The 21,645-nt window shown below is 52.3% G+C and overlaps 1 protein-coding gene across 7 annotated transcripts in view; it reads right to left on the minus strand.

Moving 5' to 3' along the window:
• Positions 1-17,416: 17,416 nt before the first annotated feature.
• RREB1 (ras responsive element binding protein 1) overlaps positions 17,417-21,645 on the minus strand; it is a 183,951-nt gene continuing 179,722 nt past the window's right edge. For all 7 annotated transcript variants that reach the window (XM_045497489.1, XM_045497490.1, XM_045497491.1 and 4 more), the window contains one exon: positions 17,417-20,919. In XM_045497489.1, coding sequence (XP_045353445.1) covers positions 20,402-20,919 — 518 coding nt within the window. In that variant the 3' untranslated portion in view covers positions 17,417-20,401. The remainder of the gene's footprint in view (positions 20,920-21,645) is intronic.

Consider the following 21,645-nt stretch of genomic DNA (forward strand, 5'->3'; position numbering starts at 1 on the left):
CAAACAAGTATGAATCTCTCGCTGAGTGCCAGGCCCCAGGGAATCACCAGAATCGTAATACAGTCCCGTCCACACCCACTGGGCCTTATAAGGACACTACCTCAGACTTGCAGCGGGGAACACGTTTGGGGGGCGGGGGAGGAGGAGAAGGGGCAGGGAGGGCGGTGGGGGAGGCTTCGAGAGGAGACGTTCTTTGAGCTGAGCCTTCAAGTGCAGAGTGGGGACTCTGGAGAGGAGGGAAAGGCAAGAAGGACGTTACAGACCGGGCAGGTAGCAGGAACAAAGCAACTTGTGTGTGAGGAACAGGGGGAGGTGGCGATGAAGCCAGTGACCATGATCCAGCCGAGAGATGACACAGAGTCACACAGAGAAAGTGCGGCTCAGATGTGGCCGGGGATCCTCGTGCATCCCAATCACCTAGAACATTCCGCACACTTAAAGTGGAGTTCCCAGGGGGCTGGCCCAGGAATCTGCATTTTTTAAACCACCTCTACAAGTGAATTCAGAGTTGGAGACTGGCCATCAGGGGGTGGAGGGGAGCCTCTGCCAGGTGATCAGGTCCTGTGTCAAGTGAGTGATCGGCACATTTCGTGCAAGTCAGAACCCCCGGAGGGCCCGTTAGCACACAGAACTGCTGGCCCCAGCCTCAGATCCTGAGTCAGCAGGTCTGGAGTGGGGGCCTGGGTATTCTCCTCATGGATATGCTGCCAGGGGGTGATGGGGATGCCACTAGGCAGCCAATCTGAGGAAACACCCCTCTGGGAACCCAACCGGACTGAAGGAAGCCCACCGACCCTTCTGCGGCTCTCAGGACTCAAGACAGTCATATTGGGACCACTTACGTTTGCCCATCCTCAGTTTCCAGCCATCTGTGACACAAGTGTGGTGCTTGGGCATGTGACATACCCAGTACTCACTGATCCCAGGGTGGGTGAGCCTGGGCCGAGCAGCCCAGCAGACCCAGCTGGGGCATCCTGGGGTCTGGTGCTCAAGGCCATGCCGTCCCCCAGGCTGGCCCTGCAGAGGCGCACGGCATTCCTAGGGATCCATGGGATACCTAGTTTCCTGCAACTGGAAGTGGTTCCGATTTCTCCAAGGTCACAGGTGAAATCCCCAGGTGTCCCTTGGAAGGGCTGTCAAGAGCAACTAGGGAAGAGCAACGTCCCATTGTAGATGCCAAATGCCTTATTCAAGGCCACACAGCTCAGGTTACCAGGGTGGGAGAGAGTACGGGGGAAACCCTCTTCTCCTTATTACCTCGCCATCCCCCACAGGGCTTCTGCCACCTAAATGCGCATGCATGCCGTCAGCATACATTTTACAGCTGAGGCACCCAGAGTTGAAAACTTTATTTAAATGAACAAATGTTGGGGCGCTTGGGTGGCTCAGTCGGTTAAGCATCCAACTTCAGCTCGGGTCGTGGTCTCGCGGTTTGTGAGTTTGAGCCCCGCATCAGGCCCTGCGCTGACAGCTCAGAGCCTGGAGCCTGTGTCTCCCTCTGTCTCCGCCCCTCCCCCGCTCACACTCTGTCTCTCCCTCTCTCTCAAAAATAAATAAACATCAAAAAAAAAATGTTTTTAATGAACAAATGTTCCCACCTACTCCAAAGAGAAGTCAAGTCACAGACGTCTAGTCCTAGGCCAGGGGAATCTCTTGCTTTTCCCAACAAAAGCAAAAACCAAACAGCACTTTCTTATTTGTCTGAATTCTACAACAATGTTTAATGAGATGTGGGGGGAAGGTGAGCGTCATGAATGCAGACCCAGCTTGGCATGGCAGGTGTCCAGCAGGGACACGTCTGTGCGACCCATGACTCATGGGGCACTGTCTCTGGAACCTGGTCCTGTGTTCACCTCCGGTGAATAGCAAGATAACTATGGTCATAGTAATGCTAGGACTAGTCCCTACCATCTCTCCAGAACTTACCATGTGCCTGACCCTCTTGCTACGTGCCTGGCAAGCAGGAGCTCCTGGACGCCATTTTGTTCCTTCTGCTTCAACCCTATAATCACTCACGTGTGCGTGGTATCAGATACACGCAGAAGATCGACCCAGGGCACCGTATGGGTCTGCCCATAAGCTGGGTGGCCTAAACAACGGAAATGTGGTTCCTCACAGTCCTGGGGGCTGGAAGTCCAAGATCAAGTGCTATCTCCTGAGGCTTCTGTCCTTGGCTTGCAGATGTCCATCTTCTCCCTGGGTCCTCACGTGGCCTTTCCTCCATGCACATGTATTCTTGGTGTCCACATGTCCAAATGCCCTCTTCTTATAAGGCCACCAGTCAGATTGGATGAGCACCCACCCTAATGGCCTCATTTTGCTTCAGTTACCTCTTCCAAGGTCCCCTCTTCAAATACAGTCACAGTCTGAGTACTAGGGATTGAGTTTGGGAGGGGGTACACTTGGGTGTGTGAATTCAGCTCATAACAGGCAGTATTTCCTTTCCTGTAATCTTGAGTATATAGGTGTTTAAGGGCTTTGAAAAATTAAGAAGTACTATCTCTCAAGCTTACACTGCCCTTCCTTACCTCACAACCCAGTTTATTTTACCTTCAGGTATATGTGTAATATTCGCAGCCTCCAAACTCTTGAAAACGTGTGAAGCCCCTTCCATTCTTAGAATTCTGAGCAGCTTCTTGGTAAGCCTGTCTCTAGTATCATTAAAAACCGAATTCTGGGCCCAGAGTCTCCCGGCTGTCCCCACCATGATGGTGTGATAGAATGTGGAGGATCTTGTCTAACAACCCCGGGACACAAGAGACCCATGACTCTCGTTGGCAAATGTTCCTCGCACAGCCGCTGGGCCTCAGGGATCTGTTGCCTCCCACGGACAGTCCAGGCGTGGGAAGAAGGGTTCACATCAGCTCATGGAGAGGTGAAGGGGTGTTCAGCAGAGCCCGTGACCCTTCCTAGGGCTTGGGGGGGCATCACCCAAGACGCCAACAGAGGAACTGCACCCTCAGAAATGACCCCGCTCCCCAACACAGGGTCCCTGCTGCCTCTTAGAAAATGAAAAACCTAGGGGCGCCTAGGTGGCTTAGTCGGTTGAGCAACCAACTCCTGATTTCAGCTTGGGTCCTGATCACGGTCATGAGATGGAGCCCTGCGTTGGGCCCTGCACTGAGCATGGAGCCTCTCTTTCTCTCTCTTTCCACTCCCCTCTGCCCCTTCCCTTGCTCATGCTCTCTCTCTCTCTCTCTCTCTGTCAAATAAAATTCAAAAATACCTTATCAGAGAATGAAAAAGTCCAGGACTCCCGTGTGGCTCAGTTGGTTAGACTCTTGATTTCAGCTCAGGTCATGATCTCATCATTCACGAGTTCGAGCCCCACATCGGGCTCTGTGCTGACAATGCAGAGCCTGCTTGGGATTCACTCTCCCTCTCTCTCTTTGCCCCTCCCCTGCTGCGCTCTCTATCTCGCTCAAAATAAATAAACATTTAAAAAAATGTAAACCCTAAAAAATGAAAAACCCTAAAGTGAATAGGTAATAGAGGATTTTCTACAACATGTAGAAGCACTTAGGTCAATTTATGGGGACTGTGAATCCTTTTCTCCAGAATCAGAAGTGAAAGTAAGGGTTTTCTTTTCCCATCTCTGTGAAATAACTATAGTTGCCATTGTCGGCATGGGAGCCCCTTGAAGGGGCTTCGTTGTCCCCATATAATCCCTGATACAGAAGACTGAGGTTCTATCACCACGAAGGCCTTAAGTACTCACAGAGGCCTGGGCAGTATCATTTTAGGGGGCTTGTACTTATTGGAAGTTCTGTATGCACCTTACATTCTGGGAAACAGGCATTTCATACCCGTTGTTGAGATAAGACATGAAGGTTCAGAGGACCCAAATCAAGTGCAGGTACGAGGCTTGGATTTGAACCTAGGGCTGTTCGGTTCCCAATCCCATAAGCTTTGCGCTGTGTCTCCCTGCAGGATGCCGGGAGATGGGTAGGTCCCAGCCTTCTGCATAGTGGAAAGCTTCAGGGAGCTTTTAAGATTCTCAGTGTTTCCCCGACCCCAGAGACTGATTAAACTGGCCTGGGGTGGGTGCCCGGTCACCCAGGATGTAAACAGTCCCCAGGGCATTCTAAAGAGCAGCCAAGGCAGAGAACAACTGTCTTCCAAGGAAAGCACTTGGGAAGGTCAAAGCTACAAAATGTGCAGTCGCGAGGTGAGTGGGAAGTCATTAACTGAAAACTTGCATGTCAACTTGGCTTGGGCTAAAGTCCTGCCACTCACTGGTCTGCGTTAGAGGTGAGGCCACACCTCACGTCCCCACCCACCACCCAGACCACACAGCACAAGACTGCGAATCAGGGCTTTGTTTCCTCTATGAAAACAGACATGGACTAGCTAAAATGTGTAGGGTGCATTTTGGAGGGGGCACAAAAAAGAATAATCGCCCCTGCCCTGCTCTTTCATGCTGAGGAGATACAGGTCAGCTTAAAAAAGTGAAAAAAAGGGGGCGTGGGTGGAGGGAGAAGGACAAATATATTCCATTATGTGATGAAAACCAAGTGAATGATCTTCGCAGAAGAGCTGAGTAGTCTGGGAGGGCCTCCAGGAGGGGGTGAGACTGAGGAGCAGAACTGTCAGGGGACGCGGTCGTTTGAGGGAGTGCTGGAGCAGGAGACCGCGGGTGGGTTGGTCAGGTTTGGGAAGTAACACTTCAGCGTCTTTTTCCAAGCCCACACAGGGCCGTTGGAGGTGTTGGGTCAGAAAGTCACTTGAGGAAGATTCACTGGGTGTGTACCAGCTTCACTTTGTCCTGGTGTCCCCTCCTCAGGGTCCTCTACAGCCACGCGCTGGGCCTCAGTGACAGGTGGGGCCTGGGAAGGAGAAGACAGGTGTTGCCTTGAAGGAACAGGTGGTTCTAAGCCCCCGTCTGAATCCCACTCTCCCCCATAAAGGCTGCAGTGTGAAGCGGGTTAACCTTTTCCCAGCCAGCACGCTGTGAAGAGTGTAGTGGTTTCTCTGCCCCGGGGCTAACCTGGTACTTCAACCCTCCCTCCTTTTTCTACCTGAGGGCAGGGCTGGGGGGGGGGGGGTGGGATGGTGGGCGCACCAGTTCTCACGACTGGCACCGAGGGGGCCAGAGCTGGCCAGCCTCTGCTTCCTAAGGCCTGTCTTCGGTGCCTTCCTCACAGGGCAGCTCCAGCCTGACACCTTCAGCTCTGCTGCCCTCCCCTCCCTTCCTCTCCCTGCGGGGTAGACCCTCCCCAGGCAGCTGGCTTTCTCAGGCTGACTCTCCCTTCTCCGGGAACATCCAAATACACAGGAGCTAGCCCTGTTCTGGGGCTGATCCAGGATCAACCCCTGACCCCACCAGGCCAATCAGATAAGCTTGCCTGGGAATTCAAGAGGTGGCAGGGAGGGACCCAGTGTCCCCAGGGGAGCCCTGCAGGTGGGAAGACCTGGACCCCGTGGACTTAAGTCAGCCTGCTGTTCTGCTTTTGAAAGAGACTAAGCTGCTCCCCCTCGCCCTTCCCTCCAGCCCTCCTGTTCTGCCAGCACATCTCTCCCTTTGGGGCCACCTGCCTCCTGGCCTGGCCTGTCCCCCAGACTCAGCCCTTAGTCCCTCCCCACCCTCCCAGCCCTGGGTGAATGCAGTCAGTGGCTTTGGTCACCAGCCTGAGGGCCCCCATTCCTGGACACTTTAAGATCGATAGAGGGCTGTGAGACCTGTCTCTAACGGAGCCATGTTTTGTGTCACAAAGCGAAGCAGCATGCTCACTGTTCACTGGAGTCCCTGTCACTGAGTCCCCCCAAGGCCACACTGTCCCCGGCTCCCACGCCACCCCTGCCCTCCACCTGGCTCTTTGAGACGGTCTCCGGCTTCGTGGAAACAAGGATGCCTTCCAAGGGGAATTTCTCAACTTTCCCCTCTCCCTGGTGGGGTTGGAGATCTGCATTTTCCTCTCCCCCAAGTCCCCATCTGTTCTTCAGAGCTTGGTCACCCGCCCTTTGTCTCTCCTTCTCCTGGGCTTTGGTCAACCACCAGGGAATTTCTTGCCTTATCAGTGAAAGCTACCCATCCCCCCACTCCCCACAAACACAACTTTTTTCCTTTATCCTTAAGTCTTCCCAGGACCCAGAAATCCCCTCTGGTGACAGTCTTATCTCACCCCTTCGCCTCTCTGCAAACTCTCTGTCTTCACACCTTCATCTCCACTGTGTGTCGTTCCTTCCCTGGGGCTCCCACCCCCCACCCCCCTCCTGCAGGGTGGCCCCATCCTCCTCTTCCAGGACTGGGCATGTTCCCCCTCCCTCCCTTTTTTCTAGACAGTGATGTTCTCACCCCTGCTTCTCTGAGCTCCTCTGGTGTCCTCTGTCTTTCTGGGTCTCTCTCCCTCTCTTTCTTCCCTTCCTCAGCTGTACCCTCAGCCCAGACACCCTGACTTGGATCCCCCTCAAGCTCTCTGCCTCCCCCTGGTGGCAGCCCCGAGTTCTCCTCTGGGGAACTTTCTGTCTCCCAGGCAGTTTAGGGGTATCTGACCTGGGAGGGCTCCAAGAATGTGATGTGACCCACCATGAGCCTGCAGCTCTGACCAGCCAACAAGAAGAAATCCTGGGGCCCTGGGGCATCTGGGTGGCTCAGTCGGTTAAGCACCCAACTACAGCTCAGGTCATGATCTCACAGCTCATGGGTTCAAGCCCCACATCGGGCTCTGTGCTGACAGCTCAGAGCCTGGAGCCTGCTTTTGGGTTTGGTGTCTCCCTCTCTCTCTGCCCCTCCCCCACTTGTTCTCTCTCTCTCTCTCTCTCAAAAGTAAGTGAACATTAAAAAAAGAAGAAGAAGAAATCCTGATTTCACTAACCAGAACTAGCAGCTGGGGTTGCTAAACTGTTGAATACAAGGGTGAGCCGCTGCCCTGGAGGGTGGGTGCAGGGTGGACCCTCCAAGACCACAAAATCTATAGGAAGAAAGCAGAACGGGGAGAAGAGGCAGGTGAATCTAACCACCTCCCTTGAGAACCTGGATCTGGCCGTGCCCACAGGCTGCTTGGGGACTTCTCACCCAGTCCCAGTCTTGCATAAGTTGGCCTGGTTGGATTTTTGTCACTTGCTGTCATGGCAGGCACCTCACACTGTCCACGACCCACCAGACCGGCTTCTCCTCATCTAGTTTCTCCGGCTTCATTCACAGCACCGTCTCCTCTGTGTGCCAATGATGACTCCAACATGCTGACCGCTGCCCTGTCAGGTCTCCCTCATGCATGATGCCAGGTGTCATCACTGCATTGTTTCAGGAATTTCCTCACCGGCTCCTTGTCTCTGCTCAACCCTATGCTCTGCAGCTTGGATGTTTCTAGAACACGGCCCTGATACACCAGCTGGTGTACCCACCGGCCTTCAATGACCCGCCTGTGACCAGAAGCTGGGCCCATTATGCAAACTCTGCTAATTCCCTCATTCATCACACACGCAGTCTTCACTGTCCTCTCAGTAGGGCGGGGAGTGTCCCCATCTACCCAGTTTAGCCCATCCGCCTCTGGCAGGCCCCTCACCCCTTCATTCACTTCTCCCTGCCCTGTCCCCAGGCCTCCCTGGCTGGCTCACTGCCACCACACCCTGCCTGCTGAAACCCTCCCAAGTGCCATTCTCCAGGGTCAGCAGCCAGAAGTGTCCCCCCTGCCTGAGCACCCACAGTGCCCTGCGCTCCTCCACCATGTGGCCACACCGGTCTCTGACAAGAGTTCCCTGCCTACCTCTTTCCCTCCTAGACTTCTGGAGAGCGGGGTCTGTCTCCCTTGCCTTGGGATCTCCTACCAGTACCTGCGACTCCTCGGTGCTCACAGATACTGGCTGAGGGAATGGCCACCGCTGACCACAAGGCCCCCTGGGCCCCAGCCCCCTCCCCGCCCTCCGGCCAGGACTCCTTCCAGGTAACTCCCTGGTTCTCCTGGGCCTCTTTCAGAGATGATCGCCAAACTCACCTCCAAGAAGCCAATCTGCAAACACTTATCTTGCTCTTTTCTTTTCCCCCAATTAAATAAAAAACTCTTAAAAAAAAAAAAAAAAGACAAGACAACGCAGAGGAAGAAGGAGGGAGGGATGACTAGGTAGACCCCTGAGGATTTCTCAGGCAATGAAACGACCCTGTATGATACTCTCACGGTGGATACATGTCATGATACATTTGCCCAAACCCTCAGAACAGACAAGCTGACGTGAGTTCTGGGGTGAAAGACGACAGACTCTGGGTGACGATGACCTGTTTTCCGTTGTAACAAATGCCAGGCCTGGTGGGTTGCTGATGGTGGGGGAGGCTGGGGCTGTGGGGGCAGAGAGTATACGGGAAATCCCTGCACCTTCCTCTGTGCTGCTGCGAACCCAACACTGCACTAAAAAAACAAAGTCATGGGGCGCCTGGGGGGCTCAGTCGGTTAAGTGTCAGACTTTAGCTCAGGTCATGATCTTGCGGTTCGTGAGTTCGAGCCCCGTGTCAGACTCTGTGCTGACAGCTCAGAGCTTGGAGCCCGCTTCAGATTCTGTGTCTCCCTCTCTCTCTGCCCCTCCCCCGCTCGTGCTCTGTCTCCCTGTCTCTGTCTCTCTCTCTCTGTCTCAAAAATAAATAAACATAAGGGGCGCCTGGGTGGCGCAGTCGGTTAAGCGTCCGACTTCAGCCAGGTCACGATCTCGCGGTCCGCGAGTTCGAGCCCCGCGTCAGGCTCTGGGCTGATGGCTCAGAGCCTGGAGCCTGTTTCCGATTCTGTGTCTCCCTCTCTCTCTGCCCCTCCCCCGTTCATGCTCTGTCTCTCTCTGTCCCAAAAATAAATAAAAAAACGTTGAAAAAAAAATATAAAAAAAAATAAATAAATAAATAAATAAACATAAAAAAAAAGTCTTAAAAAAAGACAGTGCAAAACAGGAAAAATTGACATGGTGTAATTCAGTTTCAATAAAAAATTACTAGGTGTTTTCCTCCTGGTGTATTTACTCCCACATCCTCCATGCACCCCTGCCCACACCTCCCTGGCATTTGCTCTCACTGTTCCTTTCACGCTGACAGAGCCCCTCCCTGACTCACTCACTGGTGATGTCTCCCCTTCTGCCTTCACTCAGCTCACAGACCAGCCCCACCCCTCCCCTGCAGCACCCAAACTCAGGACAGTCAGCACTTACCTCAGGTGAAGGAGAGCTGGGTTGCCGCCCTAGAGCCAGTGAGCTGAGAAAGAAAGGCAGCTGAGAATGATGTGGAAGGTTCTGGAAGGATGTGGGCAAGGCAAAGTTCGGGCAGTTCTGCCGGCTCATGTGGCCCCTTTTGGGTCCCAGAGCTGGGTACACACTGCACAAGTCAGAGTTCTGTGCTTTCACCAAGAGCTGGGGGCAGGTCTTGGCAAGGCACACCCACCATTAGTGCTGGCTTGACTGAGCCTCACTGGTTGTGATCATGAAACTCGATACCACTCTCAGGACAGCAGCAAATACAACTGGGCTTGAGGTTAGTGGGGGGACACCAGCCCCTAGGAAATCAGCGGCCAGGCCTGAGACACTGAGGGAGTCCTGGGACCCAGGGAAACACACAGGGCTGGATTCTGGACCTCTGAGACAGAATGGAGCAGTGTCACCTCACCAGCCGTGCCACTAGGCGGCGCTTAGGAACTTAGGAAGGTGAGCTCTGGGCTGAGGGAGGGGCCACTTCCTGGGAGTGGGCCCAGTGCAGTCAGTTGTAAGCACAGGGCTCAGGGTTCAGTGCTCTGAGGGTGCCATCTTGAAAGTCTTGATGATTTCATCCTTGAACTGGGATTTGGGAGTGAAGTCTGATGGGGTTTGGGGGCTTGGAGCCTTGCCTCGTGTGTTGTCCCGCTTTTCTCCACCTTCCTGCTTCCTGGGATGGGGTCTTGGCTGCCTACCTCCCCCCTTTCCTAGAGATTACAGCCCCTTGGGTCCAGGTGGAGGCCTGGGGGTGGATGCAGGGAAAGTTGGGGTGTTGGTGTGCAAGCTCCACATGCTGGGTTGTAGGTGAGGTCTCAGGTGCTTGTGGGCACCTCCCCACAAGGATCCCCCATGCCTGACAGAGTGTGACCTTAAATAGCAAATAAGAAACACCATGGAGGGGCGCCTGGGTGGCTCTGTCAGTTAAGCATCTGACTCCCGCTCAGGTCATGATCTCGTGCTTCGTGAGGTTGAGCCCCACATCAGGCTCTGTGCTGACAGCTCAGAGGCTGGAGCCAGCTTCAGATTCTGGGTCTCCCTCTCTCTCTCTGCCCCTCCCCCTGCCCATACTGTCTCTCTTTCTCTCTCAAAAATAAATAAACATTAAAAAAAAAGTACATTAAAAAAAAAAAAAAGAATCACCATGCCATGGAGAGAGGCAGGGGGCAGGGGTGAGAAGGAAAAACGTTTTTTTCTGCTTTTTGAACAAGGGCTCTACATTTTCATTTTGTCCTGCATCCTACAAATAATGCAGCCAGCCTGGGCTGGGGGACAAGAAGGTATCAGAAGGCAGGGCAGCCCAAAGTTCCAGGCAGGCGACCCCAAGGTTGAGCCCGGCCATACTTCTTAGAGGTTCCTTTCCTGGGGGTTGGGGTGTGGCCCCAGGGTAGGGTGGGGTCCTTGTACCAATGCTGGCAGGTGAGTAGCCATACAGGCTAGAAAAGAGGCCCCAGAGGGGTGCTTCAAGGAAGGTTCTGGTGCATTTCCTAGATTTTAGAGAATACATATTTGCAAACAGTTTGCCTTAATGTTAGCCTGAGCGGCAACCAGAGGTGCAACTGAGGAACAGGAGTCTGGGACAGTCTTTAATTTCTGGAGCCCTGATTTTCCAACTTTCCTAGACTGCAGATTCCTCTGGGAATTAGCTAAAAATGCATATGGCTGGGGCCCACCTCCTGAGATCCTGAAGCAGTAGGTCTGACATTGAATTTTTAACAAACAATCCAGAAAATTCTCTTTAGTGGCTGGGCCATGTGGGTGGGGGACCCACACTGAGATGCCTGGGCACGAGGGAGAAGAAACCATCTGGCAGGATCTGCCCTGGCAGGCACCTTATGGGGCCGAGACCAGCCATCCCTGCAGGGCCTGGCCCAAACAGCCCCACCCTGACCCCTACATCTTGATGGTTGTTTTGCAGCGAAGAGGTGGAACACTTGGGGATTCACCGAGTGACTGTGGGGATATATGGATGGTGCCCAAATCACATCTGCTCCCATGTTTCACAGGAGTAGGTGCTCCCAGTTTCTTCTTTTGTTTTAAAGATTTTTTAAAAGTGTTTATTTTCGAGAGAGAGAAATAGAGGTCGAGCGAGGGACGGGCAGAGAGAGAGGGTGACACAGAATCCAGGCTCTGAGCTGCCAGCACAGAGCCCGAAGCGGGGTTCGAACTCACGAACCGCGAGATCATGACCTGAGCTGAAGTTGGACGCTTAACCAACTGAGCCACCCAGGCGCCCCCAGTAACTACCCTTTCAATGAACAACACACACCATCACAGGCACCCCACGACACCCACGATCTTAGGATTTTTCTGGTGGTCAGTTTCATCCTAACAAGGCCACAAATTAGCTGGCTGGCCTGGGCAAACCATTTCAACCCTGGTCTCTGCTCTGAGATGATAAGGATTTTTTTTTTTTCCTTCCCGGCTCACTGGACGTGGGTGAAGACAAGAAACAAAAACCACAGGAAAACACTCTGCGCTGTGCACGCTGCTGTGTAAACACGTCCCAGATGAGGAAAGAAAAAAAGTTGGGCCCCACTAAAACAGCGATATTCAATGAATAAAAGTAGTTACATTTTCTAAACTGAACGGGTATCACCGTGATTTAAGACCCCCATCAGAGAGCTTCCTGGGTGCATGGACGAAGGCAGGGCTGGAGAACAGCTGTGCCCCACGCTGGCTACCTTGGCCCGAAGCATTAATTCCTGCCTTGACCGCCAGGCTGGGCTCCAGGCGGCAAGCAGCAAAGGGCCAGACACGTCACGGCCACATTTGGCTGTGGCTTCCTTCCCCTAAAAGTAAAACGGGAAAGGAGAGCCCGCTGGTTTCTTATTTAGGACACTGACACTGGCAGCCTAGAATCTGAGGGGGCTGTTCTGTTGTTGCTAAAGAGCAACCTTCAATTTTAAGTTTAAAATAAACCCAGCCGTCCTTCTCAGTCCGCGGCTGCCTGGGGAGCTGGTGTTGGAAAAGGAGGGGCCCAGGCCGCTTGGGGCGAAGACAAGGAACCGGGAGCTGGCTGGCCATGGCACGTTGGAGCGTCCTTCTTCCTTCTAGGCCCCTTCTAGGAGCCTTTGGAATCCATGAGCAGGGCCAAAGTGCAGAAATGCCACAGGAAGTTTTTGGGTGGCTTGTGTGTTTAGGCATATGTGTTATCTTGTGGCTGAAGCCTGGACTGGTGGAGTTGCTGTCAGAAGGGTCCAGAATCCACAAACACTCACACTTTAGTGTACACCCAGTCCCCTGGGGCTCTTGCTACCTTGCAAGTGCTGACTCTCAGGATTTGGGGCCTGAGGGGGGCTCACTGTAGCAAGGTAGCAAGGCCAAGACCTCATCCTGGGGTCAAGGTCCTCACCCTGCTCCCACCAGGCCCTCCTGTAGACAGACCCCAGGCTTCGCTGCAAAGGCGGAGGCCATGAGGCAGCTCTTCCTAAGATGCTGCCTGGTGTGAAGCAAGAGTTCAAGGTGCCTCCCTCCCAGCAACTCCATCGTGTGGCATCTGCTGCTCACCAAGGCCCAAGGAGTCCTGGGCCACTGTGACCACGAGGCCTGTGGTGGGGAGTGGCCAGGTGACTGCAGAGCCAGAGGAGACCCACCTCTCTCTGGGCCCCTCCTCCACTGCAGGGAGCAGTTTGACCAGTTGGGCGAGGTCTGGACCCGTGTTTCCCCAGCTCTGGGCAGCAGAGCAGAGTGACCCCAGGGACAGGTGGCAGGCCCCCAGGACTGTCTCTTGGGTCCTTCATCTTCCTTCAGTCAAACAGGAGAAGGCTAGGTGGGCCGAGACAGAGAGAGAGAGAGAGAGAGAGAGAGAGAGAGACATGCACTCAAGGGCTGTGGGCTGACTTGGGACCTGGGGGAAAGAGTGTGCAGAGTTGCTCAGGGATCAGGCCTTCCCTCTGGAGAGCTCCTTCCCTGCTAGTCTGGCTCCCCTCCCTTCATGGGAGTCAGCAGGGGCTCAGGCAAAGCCTAGACCTCTGGGGCCTTGCAGCTTGGTCATCCCCCACAATCCCCTTGGCAGGCTGTTCCCCCCAACATCTAGGGAAGGAAGGTGTCCTGTGCAAGTTCTGCCCACTCGCCTCCCCTGGAGCCAATGCAGCATTTGTATGAGGAGCAGCGGTGAGGGGAGCCTTTCCCTCTATGCTTACTTGGTAGCAGGTGTTTTGTTCCAAGCACCTGACGTGTAGCAAATCTTCTAGTCTGCAAGGCAGTCCCACAAGGAAGTAACTATTCTTTTTAAATGTTTATTTTGAGGGAGAGAGAAAGAGAGAGCAAGGGAGGGGGAGAGAGAGAATCCCAAGCCGGCTCCACACTGTCAGTGCAGAGCCTGACGTGGGGCTCAAACTCAGCAATGGTGAGATCATGACCTGTGCTGAAACCAAGAGCCTGGAAGCTTAACTGACTGGGCCACCCAGGCACCCCCAGGTAACTATTCTAATCCCATTCTTATGGATGGGGAAACTGAGGCAGAAGATCATTTACTAGGCATAAGAGACAGAGCTGGGATTTGCCCACCAGCCAGCTTGCCAGAGACCTGGTTCGTAGCCGTTTCTCTGCCCTGCCTCTCTGACACAGGGGCAGAGAACTAGCTGTGTCTTCAGGTAGGAAGACATAAATTTTGGGACCCCTCCCCCTGGGGCTGGCTCACCTCCACCTGCCCCCTGGGTAAATTCCATGCAGGGAGGCATGTCCCTCATCCAAGCTCCCACTTATCAGTCAGTACATGTGTGTTGATGAAATTCTCTTTTTTTTTTTTTTAAGTTTCTTTATTTATTGTGAGAGAGCATGCACAAGCAGGGGGAGGGGCAGAGAGAGGGAAGGAGAGAATCCCAAACAGGCTCTGCATGCTGAGGCTGGAGGCTGACATGGGGCTCGAACCCACAAACTGTGAGATCATGAGCTGAGCAGAAATCAAGAGTCAGACACTTAACCGACCAAGCCCCCCAGGCGCCCTGATGAAATTTTCTTTCAAACATGTGATGTTCTTTCCCCTTCTATGAGGTCGTTAACAGAGTCAAATTCCCAGAGACAGAAAATAGAAGGGTGGGTGCCAGGGGCTGGGGGAGATGTGGCACAGATGGTCGCCTCGTGGGCCAGGACCACCGACCTTGGAGTTGAGTGAGTCAAGGTCAAGTACAGACCCACGGTTTGCCAGCTGTGGCTCCTCCACGAGGGGCCAAATCAGATAACATGTGACAGAGTGACCAGCACGGACAGGTGAGTGATGAGTTCATGTGCGTCTGTTACCATGTACTCATTCTCTCCCTGGAAAACATCGATCAAAATGTGAGGGTTCTGGCGTGGCCATTTGGATTAGTGTCCACTCAGCTCATCAAAGCTGGTTTTGCTCAGGCAGAGCCATGGGGCTGCAGTCAGAACTTAAAATCCTAAGGCTCCTCATCCCCATCTGGGAACTGTCCCATCCCAGACAAAGTGTCAGGGGCCCCAGCCTTTCGGTACTGGGTCCTGTGCTCCTGCCCTGCAGAGGAGAGGCTGGCCAGGCACTGACAGCGGACCTGGGTCAGGGTGAGCAGCAGGTGTCAGGGTGGGAGGGGGCACGCCCAGAGATCATGCTGGCGAGGAGGGTGCTGTTTCTCTGGGACCCACCACAGAAGGACTTGTGTGTTGGAAGGACAGGGTTGGAAGCAGCCACTTCCTAGAAATGGGGCACTTATGTGGGGTGTAAAGGATCAAGGATTTTTTTTTTTCCATTGGTCACCTATCCTCTACCAAGGTTAATTTTTCAGGATTGAAGCCTCCTCTTTTTTTATTTTTTAATATTTTTTTTAATCTAGTTCCAGTATAGTTAGCATAGAGTATAAGATTCTGGTGTACAATTTAGTGATTCAACACTTCCATACATCACCCAGAGCTCATCACAATAAGTACCCTCAATCCCCATCACCTGTCTCCCCCATTCCCCACCCACCTCCCCTCTGGTAACCATCAGCTTGTTCTCCAGAGTCAAGAGTCTGTTTCTTGATTTGCCTCTCTCTCTTCTTCTTCTTCTTCTTTTTTTTAATTTTTAATGTTTATTTTTGAGAGAGAGAGAGAGAGAGGGCATGAGCAGGGGAGGGGGCAGAGAGAGAGGAGACAGAGAATCCGAAGCAGGCTCCAGGCTCTGAGCTGTCAGCACAGAGACCGATGCGGGGCTCAAACTCACAACCTGTGAGATCATGACCTGAGCCGAAGTCAGATGCTCAACCAACTGAGCCACCCAGGCGCTTCTGGGTGGTTTTTGTTGGACTGCTTTTGCTTCGCATTATACTCTCTAGCTCCATCCACGTCATTGCAAATGTCAAGATTTCATTCTTTTTTTATGGCCAAATAATATTCCATTGTATATATGTATATTACCACATCTTCTCTATCCATTATCTATCAATGGACACCAGTGAAACCCCCTCTTTTAAAAGTGAATTCTGGGGCACCTGGGTGGCTCAGTTGGTTAAGCGCCCGGCTCTTGATTACAGTTCAGGTCATGATCTCACAGTTCGTGAGTTGGAGCCCCGAGTTGGAGCCCCAAATTGGGCTCTGCGTTGACAGTGTGGAGGGTACTTGGCATTCTCTCTCCCTCTCTCTCTCTCTCTCTGCCTCTCCCCCACTCACGCTCTTTCTCTCTTGCAAAATACATAAAAACAAAAAAAGCTTAAAAAAATAAAGTAAAGGTGAATTCTGAACATCTAGATGTCACAGCTAAGCCTGTGTGCTCTGGCTGGTGTCTCAAAGCTTTGACTTCTCTGTAGCTAATGGATCTGACGGCTCATCCAGTCCTGTCGGCTCCCCTTGAAAATATAACGTGAACCCAACCTCTTCTCAGTGTTTCACCTCATCACTCCGCCCCAAGCTGCTACCTGTTCTGGCCTGTGTCACTGTGACTACCTTTTGATGGCCTCCCTGTACCCACCCGCCCCATCATCCCACGGTCCACAGGCAGCCAGCAAACCCCTCTGCCCTTGTCGCCTGTTGCCCCTGCCCCCCTGCTCATCCTACTCCAGTCTCGAGGCTTCTGCAGACCTGGCAGGCTCCCCCAAGGCCTTTCTCTCCAGGGCCCTGCCCCAGACATCTGCGTGGTGACTTTCTTGCTGCTTGCTGTCCTGAGACCTCTCCAGTCGTCCTGTCCAGCCCTTCTGGCCCCCAGGCCCCCATTGCCTCCTTTCCCCTCTGGACCTGCATTCCTCTGCATCTTCCTCCCTAGAGTTTATTGTCTGCCACTGTTAAAACCCAAGTTCCACAAGGAAAGGAATCTGTTTTGTTCCTGCCTTATTCTCCATGCTTAGTGCTGTGCCTGTCTTTTCTGTCACGCTCCCCAGGGGCGGCTCACTTGCTCTTCACACTGACCAGTGCGGTCCAAATCCCCAGTCAGGGAAATGACTCCATCCACCCTGGGGGGATGGGGTAGGGGGCTGTAAATGCGTCGATGGCCAGCAGCACCCACCCCCCACAACTGGAGAGGCTTGGCCAGTCATTACGTTAGAATCATTCCCAAGTTATTTGATTATCTTAATACAAGTTCAAGACCCCTTGCTGGCATTGCAGCCAGTCTCCTGGGGGCTGGTGAGAGAGAGGTGTATGTGTGGGGTCTCCCAACAGAGGGCCCTGGAAGCCTTACAGACCAGAGAGAGCACTGCACCTTTTGTCTCGCTGTGACCCGGCACTTAGCCCTGTACCACGGTGAATGCATTATAGGCACTGTCTACAGACAGCTTGCCCTGAACCCAGCTTCCCCGAGTTACTTTTTGAGTCCTGGCTTAGAAGATTCGGGACTTTGCACATTTGCTACTTTACAACGACAGACCTCCCCGCCCCCGGCCCCCCTACTTGGGTTCCCCTGCACCCTTATAATGGGCAGGAGGAAAAGGCAAAGCGGACATCACAGGAGGTGCTGCCCAGAAAACACAATTCCCCTTTCGCTGTTGCTAAACCAGTACAGACGCGTCGCCTCCCAGGCTGCGGGTGAAATCACTGCAAAGGCCCCTGCACGTCCTGACTTCCCACTCTCCCACCCACCCTCCCACCTGAGCCAGCCCTGCACCTGCAGCCACGCACAGGTGTCTCTTCTTTTCACGTCTCTTCTTTTCAGAGACGCCACCTGGGGGACAGAGCTGTCTTTCGTGGGTGCCCCACGCCGAAGGGGAGAAGGCACGCGGTTCCCCTGACGGCCCTGGACACCAGCGGCCTGTCCTGCACAGGCTGAGGTTTGGGGGCTGGATAAGGTGGTGGGGTGACAGCAAATCACAGGAGGGCCGTGTGACCAGCAATCTGCCATTTTTAAAATATAACATTTATTGCTCAGATGGTTTGATACAGAACAGCTTTTCTTCTCATTTTGAATTTGGAAGTATTATACAACTGAATACAAAGAGGGACACAAAGTACCAAAACCAAACTCGTGATTCTGTTCATGTGGCATAAACCGGTTTTGTACATAACATGTAGCAGCAGTTTTTAAGTTCCCTTTAGAAAAATATGAATTCTACATATTTATTATTGTTTCCTGTTTAATGCATGGGCTGAAATCACTGGGATCAACTTCCTTCTTGAAGAAAGAGAGGCTAGAAACGAGGGGGGGTTGAAGGTATGATGCATCTTTCTGAAACTGGCATCTGACTGTCACGTAGCTTCCCCCGGGACTGTTTGGCAAACAGCCCCGGGTTTTATATTTTGTTTTCACAGCCAGAAGTTTCATGTAGTGATTGAATCTCAGCATTGTGTCCATAAATCAAAGAGAAAAAACAAGAGAAAAAACTTGCACCTCAAAAAACTTTTCAGAAGATCCATATATATATATATGGATATATATATATATATATATATATATACTTTTTTTTTTTTTTTTTGTAAAAGCCCTGAGAGAAGGAGAAAGAGAATCAAACAAAATGTATAGGAACAAATTAGCTGGACATGCAAACTAAACTATGATTCACCCAGAGTTTAAACAAATCACAAATTTCACAGTTTAATATTGGGGGGGGGAGGGGCAGAACAACAAACAAATAATACATTTCTCAACCTCACTAATAAAATGTGGCAAGACCTTATTGACTACGAGGGTACAGATGGAGGCTAAATAAAGCTTTAAATCAATAGTGATTATTGCGAGCTGTGGCCCAGCAGTTCTGCCGGGCCGTTTCCTGCTACATCTCACCGCGGCATAAAGGGTTAACTCATGGCTTCTCTCCACATGGTTGTGAGTTTTAGTGTGGAGAGTTGCAAAGAAAAACAAAACACAAGATACCCCAAATAATAACAACAAAAATAACAATAACAATCGTCACTAAAAAAAAAAAAAAAAAATGGAAGGGATGCACGAACTGGTTTCAACTAAGCAAACCACACTTAGTATAAAAGTGATACAGGGGATCATTGGTTCTGATTTGTATTCATCTAAATAAAACCTCGTTCTGGGTTCATACATCCCCAACACAGTTACAAATCATATATACCTCAACCTTTTTCCTTTCACATGCAAAGACATCACTTTTCATTATCTCAAGAATATAGATCTTCCTTTGAAGTATGGGAGGTTGGATTTTGGCCATGAGAAATCGCTAAGGAAGCGGAGAGAAAAGGGTCTGTGTGTCTCTGTGTGCATGAGTGTAAGTAAAGTGTGTGTGTGTGTGTGGGGGGGGGGCGGTGCTCAGGGCTAGGAGGGTCAAGGGTACTGAGAGGGGTGGGGATGGGGGTCCTGCAGGGGGAAGGTGAGAGGGGCTGAGTGGTGGAGCAGCACAGGAGGCCCCTGGCAGCACAAGGCTCGGGCACCCTGGAGGTCTTGGCTGGAGGACCGGATGCTGAACACAAGCTCAGCTACAGTAGGATAGATTTCTTTTCACTGCTGGCGGCTACAGTGAGGGAATTCGATTACCTGTATGGGATGCTCATGGAAAAAAAAAAAAAAAAATCCTGCCTTTTTGCACCCAGGGGTTCAGGCTATTTCAGGAGCTAGAAACAGCACATTTATCGTCAAGCACCAACCCCAAATCACAGGAAGGTAAATACAAATCTATTTTTCATCTTCAATCTTGCATGTGCAGTTTTATTACCAGTAGTAGTACTTCCTCGCTTTGAAAAATGACAGTAGCACAGGCGGGTAAGGCTTGGGCTGGGTTTGGCAGGAGGACCGGTAAGGGACAGGTCTCCTTGCTGCCTGGCTTTCTCAGAAGCCCTGGGCGCGTGCCTCCTGCTCTCCCCTCTCTGAGCTGCTCTTCGGCCGTGTGGGAGGACCGTTCACGGCCCCTGCTGGATTCTGCAGTCACGGAAAAAAAGGCTTGTCTAAGTACAGTGGAAGAGCTACCGCCCAGGTGTGGGGGAGGTGGGGGGCAGATGCCCACATGGGGACCCAGCAGCAGCCCAGGTCTCCCCGGACAAATATTGCCCATTTGTTTCTGCTGACTGCAGAGACCAGCAAACTGATGAACTAATAATAATAATAATAATAATATTAATAATACATATACCAAAAGGGAGAGGGAAATCAGATATATGACATCTGTGTATGTTTTCTATAGGGTAAGTTGCCAGCATAACTCTTCTCTGCAAGTTAAGAACGGATGTCTTGACATTTGAACAGTAATACCACGGCTAACGCTGAAAACACATACAAGGTTGAAGCTAGAATCTTTCCTGGTTTGGCTTGCACCAAATTGGAAACCTTCATCGACCACATCCTGCAACACCGAGGACCCAATCACAGCTCCACCATGTAGCAAACAGAACAAGAGAAAAGGTCTATTTGAGAAAAGAATATCTTATCCATATTTCCTCTGGTAATTTACATGAAATTCACATCATTTTCTTCCAGTTATTGGCTATGGGTATCCAAGGGCGTATTTTTTTTCTTCTGTTTCCAGCTCACAGAACATTCGTTACTATCACAGATTCGCAAGAACAAGCTCACACACACCAAATACAGAAGGTAACATTAATGCTTAAATGAAAAGGTCCTCTCCAAATCATTCATTAAAATATTTGCTTTGTTTTTCAGAAAGTCATTTTGGGAAAACACAACACCCAGGCTGACACCGAAGGACTGGTGAGTAGTTAAGGCACTCGAACTGTCCATGCTGCATCTCTCGCACGGGGATGTAAGGCTATGGCACTGGACAAGATGGCCCGCTCCTGCTCATGTCACTCTCTCTCTCACTCCCCGAAAGCTGAAGGGCACTGAGAAAACCTCATGAAACATAGATTCAGGACACTTTGCTCTGCTGGCTTTGTCTGTGTGCTGGTGGGGGGACAAGACAAGCTGTCATTCCATTCCCAGGAGTGGTGAGGCACTGTCTGCAGCCAGGAGGGGATGGGTGGGCCTCTTGCCCTGCAGCTCTGGCAGGTCTTGCACGAGGGCCGCTGGGCTCTCGGGGTCTGGGTCACCCTGAGACACCTGCTCCTTGGGGCTGCCCGCTGGAGCGGCCTTGGGGGCATTCCTGCCGGCTTCAGCCTGGCTGGCACCTGCCGTCCGGCCCCCTGCCCGCTCCTCCCTGCGGCTGGGATCCTTGGTCGAGTTGGCCAGGCTCTCCTTCCGGCTCCGGGTGACGGCCACATGGTTGCTGGCCGGTGGAGCCGAGTCGGCCTCGTTTTCAGAGACAGGGTTGTTGCCGCTGTGGGTGGACTCACTCTCACTGTCCTCCTCGCCTCGCTCATCCTTGTCGCTGTCCTTCCCAAGCTGCTTGGCGTGCCTGGCTTTCTGGTGGACCCGCTGATGGCGAACCAGGCTGTGCTTCAGGGTGAAGGTCCGCTCGCACGTCTGACATTTGTATGGCCTTTCTCCTGGAGCAACAGGAGAAAAGAAGTCACGTCAATGGTAAGGCCACCAGTATCACCTCTCCGCCCTACACAAAAGCAGTAGCCGTGTGAGCAGGCAAAGGGGCAGCAGGTAGCAAGGGTCAGGACCCCATACTCAGGGAAACCCTCTTATTTGTCTGAATTGGCAAAATAAGGTCATAGATATGCACAGGGCTGGCCTCAGCTTCTCTCTCCCTTTCATCCCTCAACCTAGGTTTTCCCCATAGGATGCAGGAACCAGAGTCTCAGGGTGGAAGCCTTGTGGACATCCAGACTACCCTGAAAAAAAAAAAAAAAAAAAAAAAAAAAAGAAAAACCTAGGGAAGGACAGCAGCAAGGTCCCTCCCATGGGGACAGGTACCACTTCCAAGGGTTGTGCAAGACAGGCATCTCCTAAGTCAAAGGTGCCAGATACTCTGTGTTCTGATACGGAGCAGCTGGGGCTTTCCCTCTTGCTCACAAATACTGAGCTGTGAGCACCTGAGAAAATTCCTGCCAGGAGCTCAAGAACCCCTCTCTCCCGGGAGCCAAGCATGGGAGCTGTCCGATCCTCAGAGCCCAGGCCCTGTGGACTGCAAGGCAGAGGAGTGTGCGGGGAGTATGTGTGCACCGTGGATACAGCAGCAGGGACGGGAGGAAAACCAAGACCAAGATGTGGGGCCTGGGTTTCTTCTGTGGAGGGGGTAGGTGGGATGTGTTTGCATCTTTTGG

This window comes from Leopardus geoffroyi, chromosome B2, assembly GCF_018350155.1.
Source record: "Leopardus geoffroyi isolate Oge1 chromosome B2, O.geoffroyi_Oge1_pat1.0, whole genome shotgun sequence".
Classification (NCBI taxonomy): Eukaryota; Metazoa; Chordata; class Mammalia; order Carnivora; family Felidae; genus Leopardus; species Leopardus geoffroyi.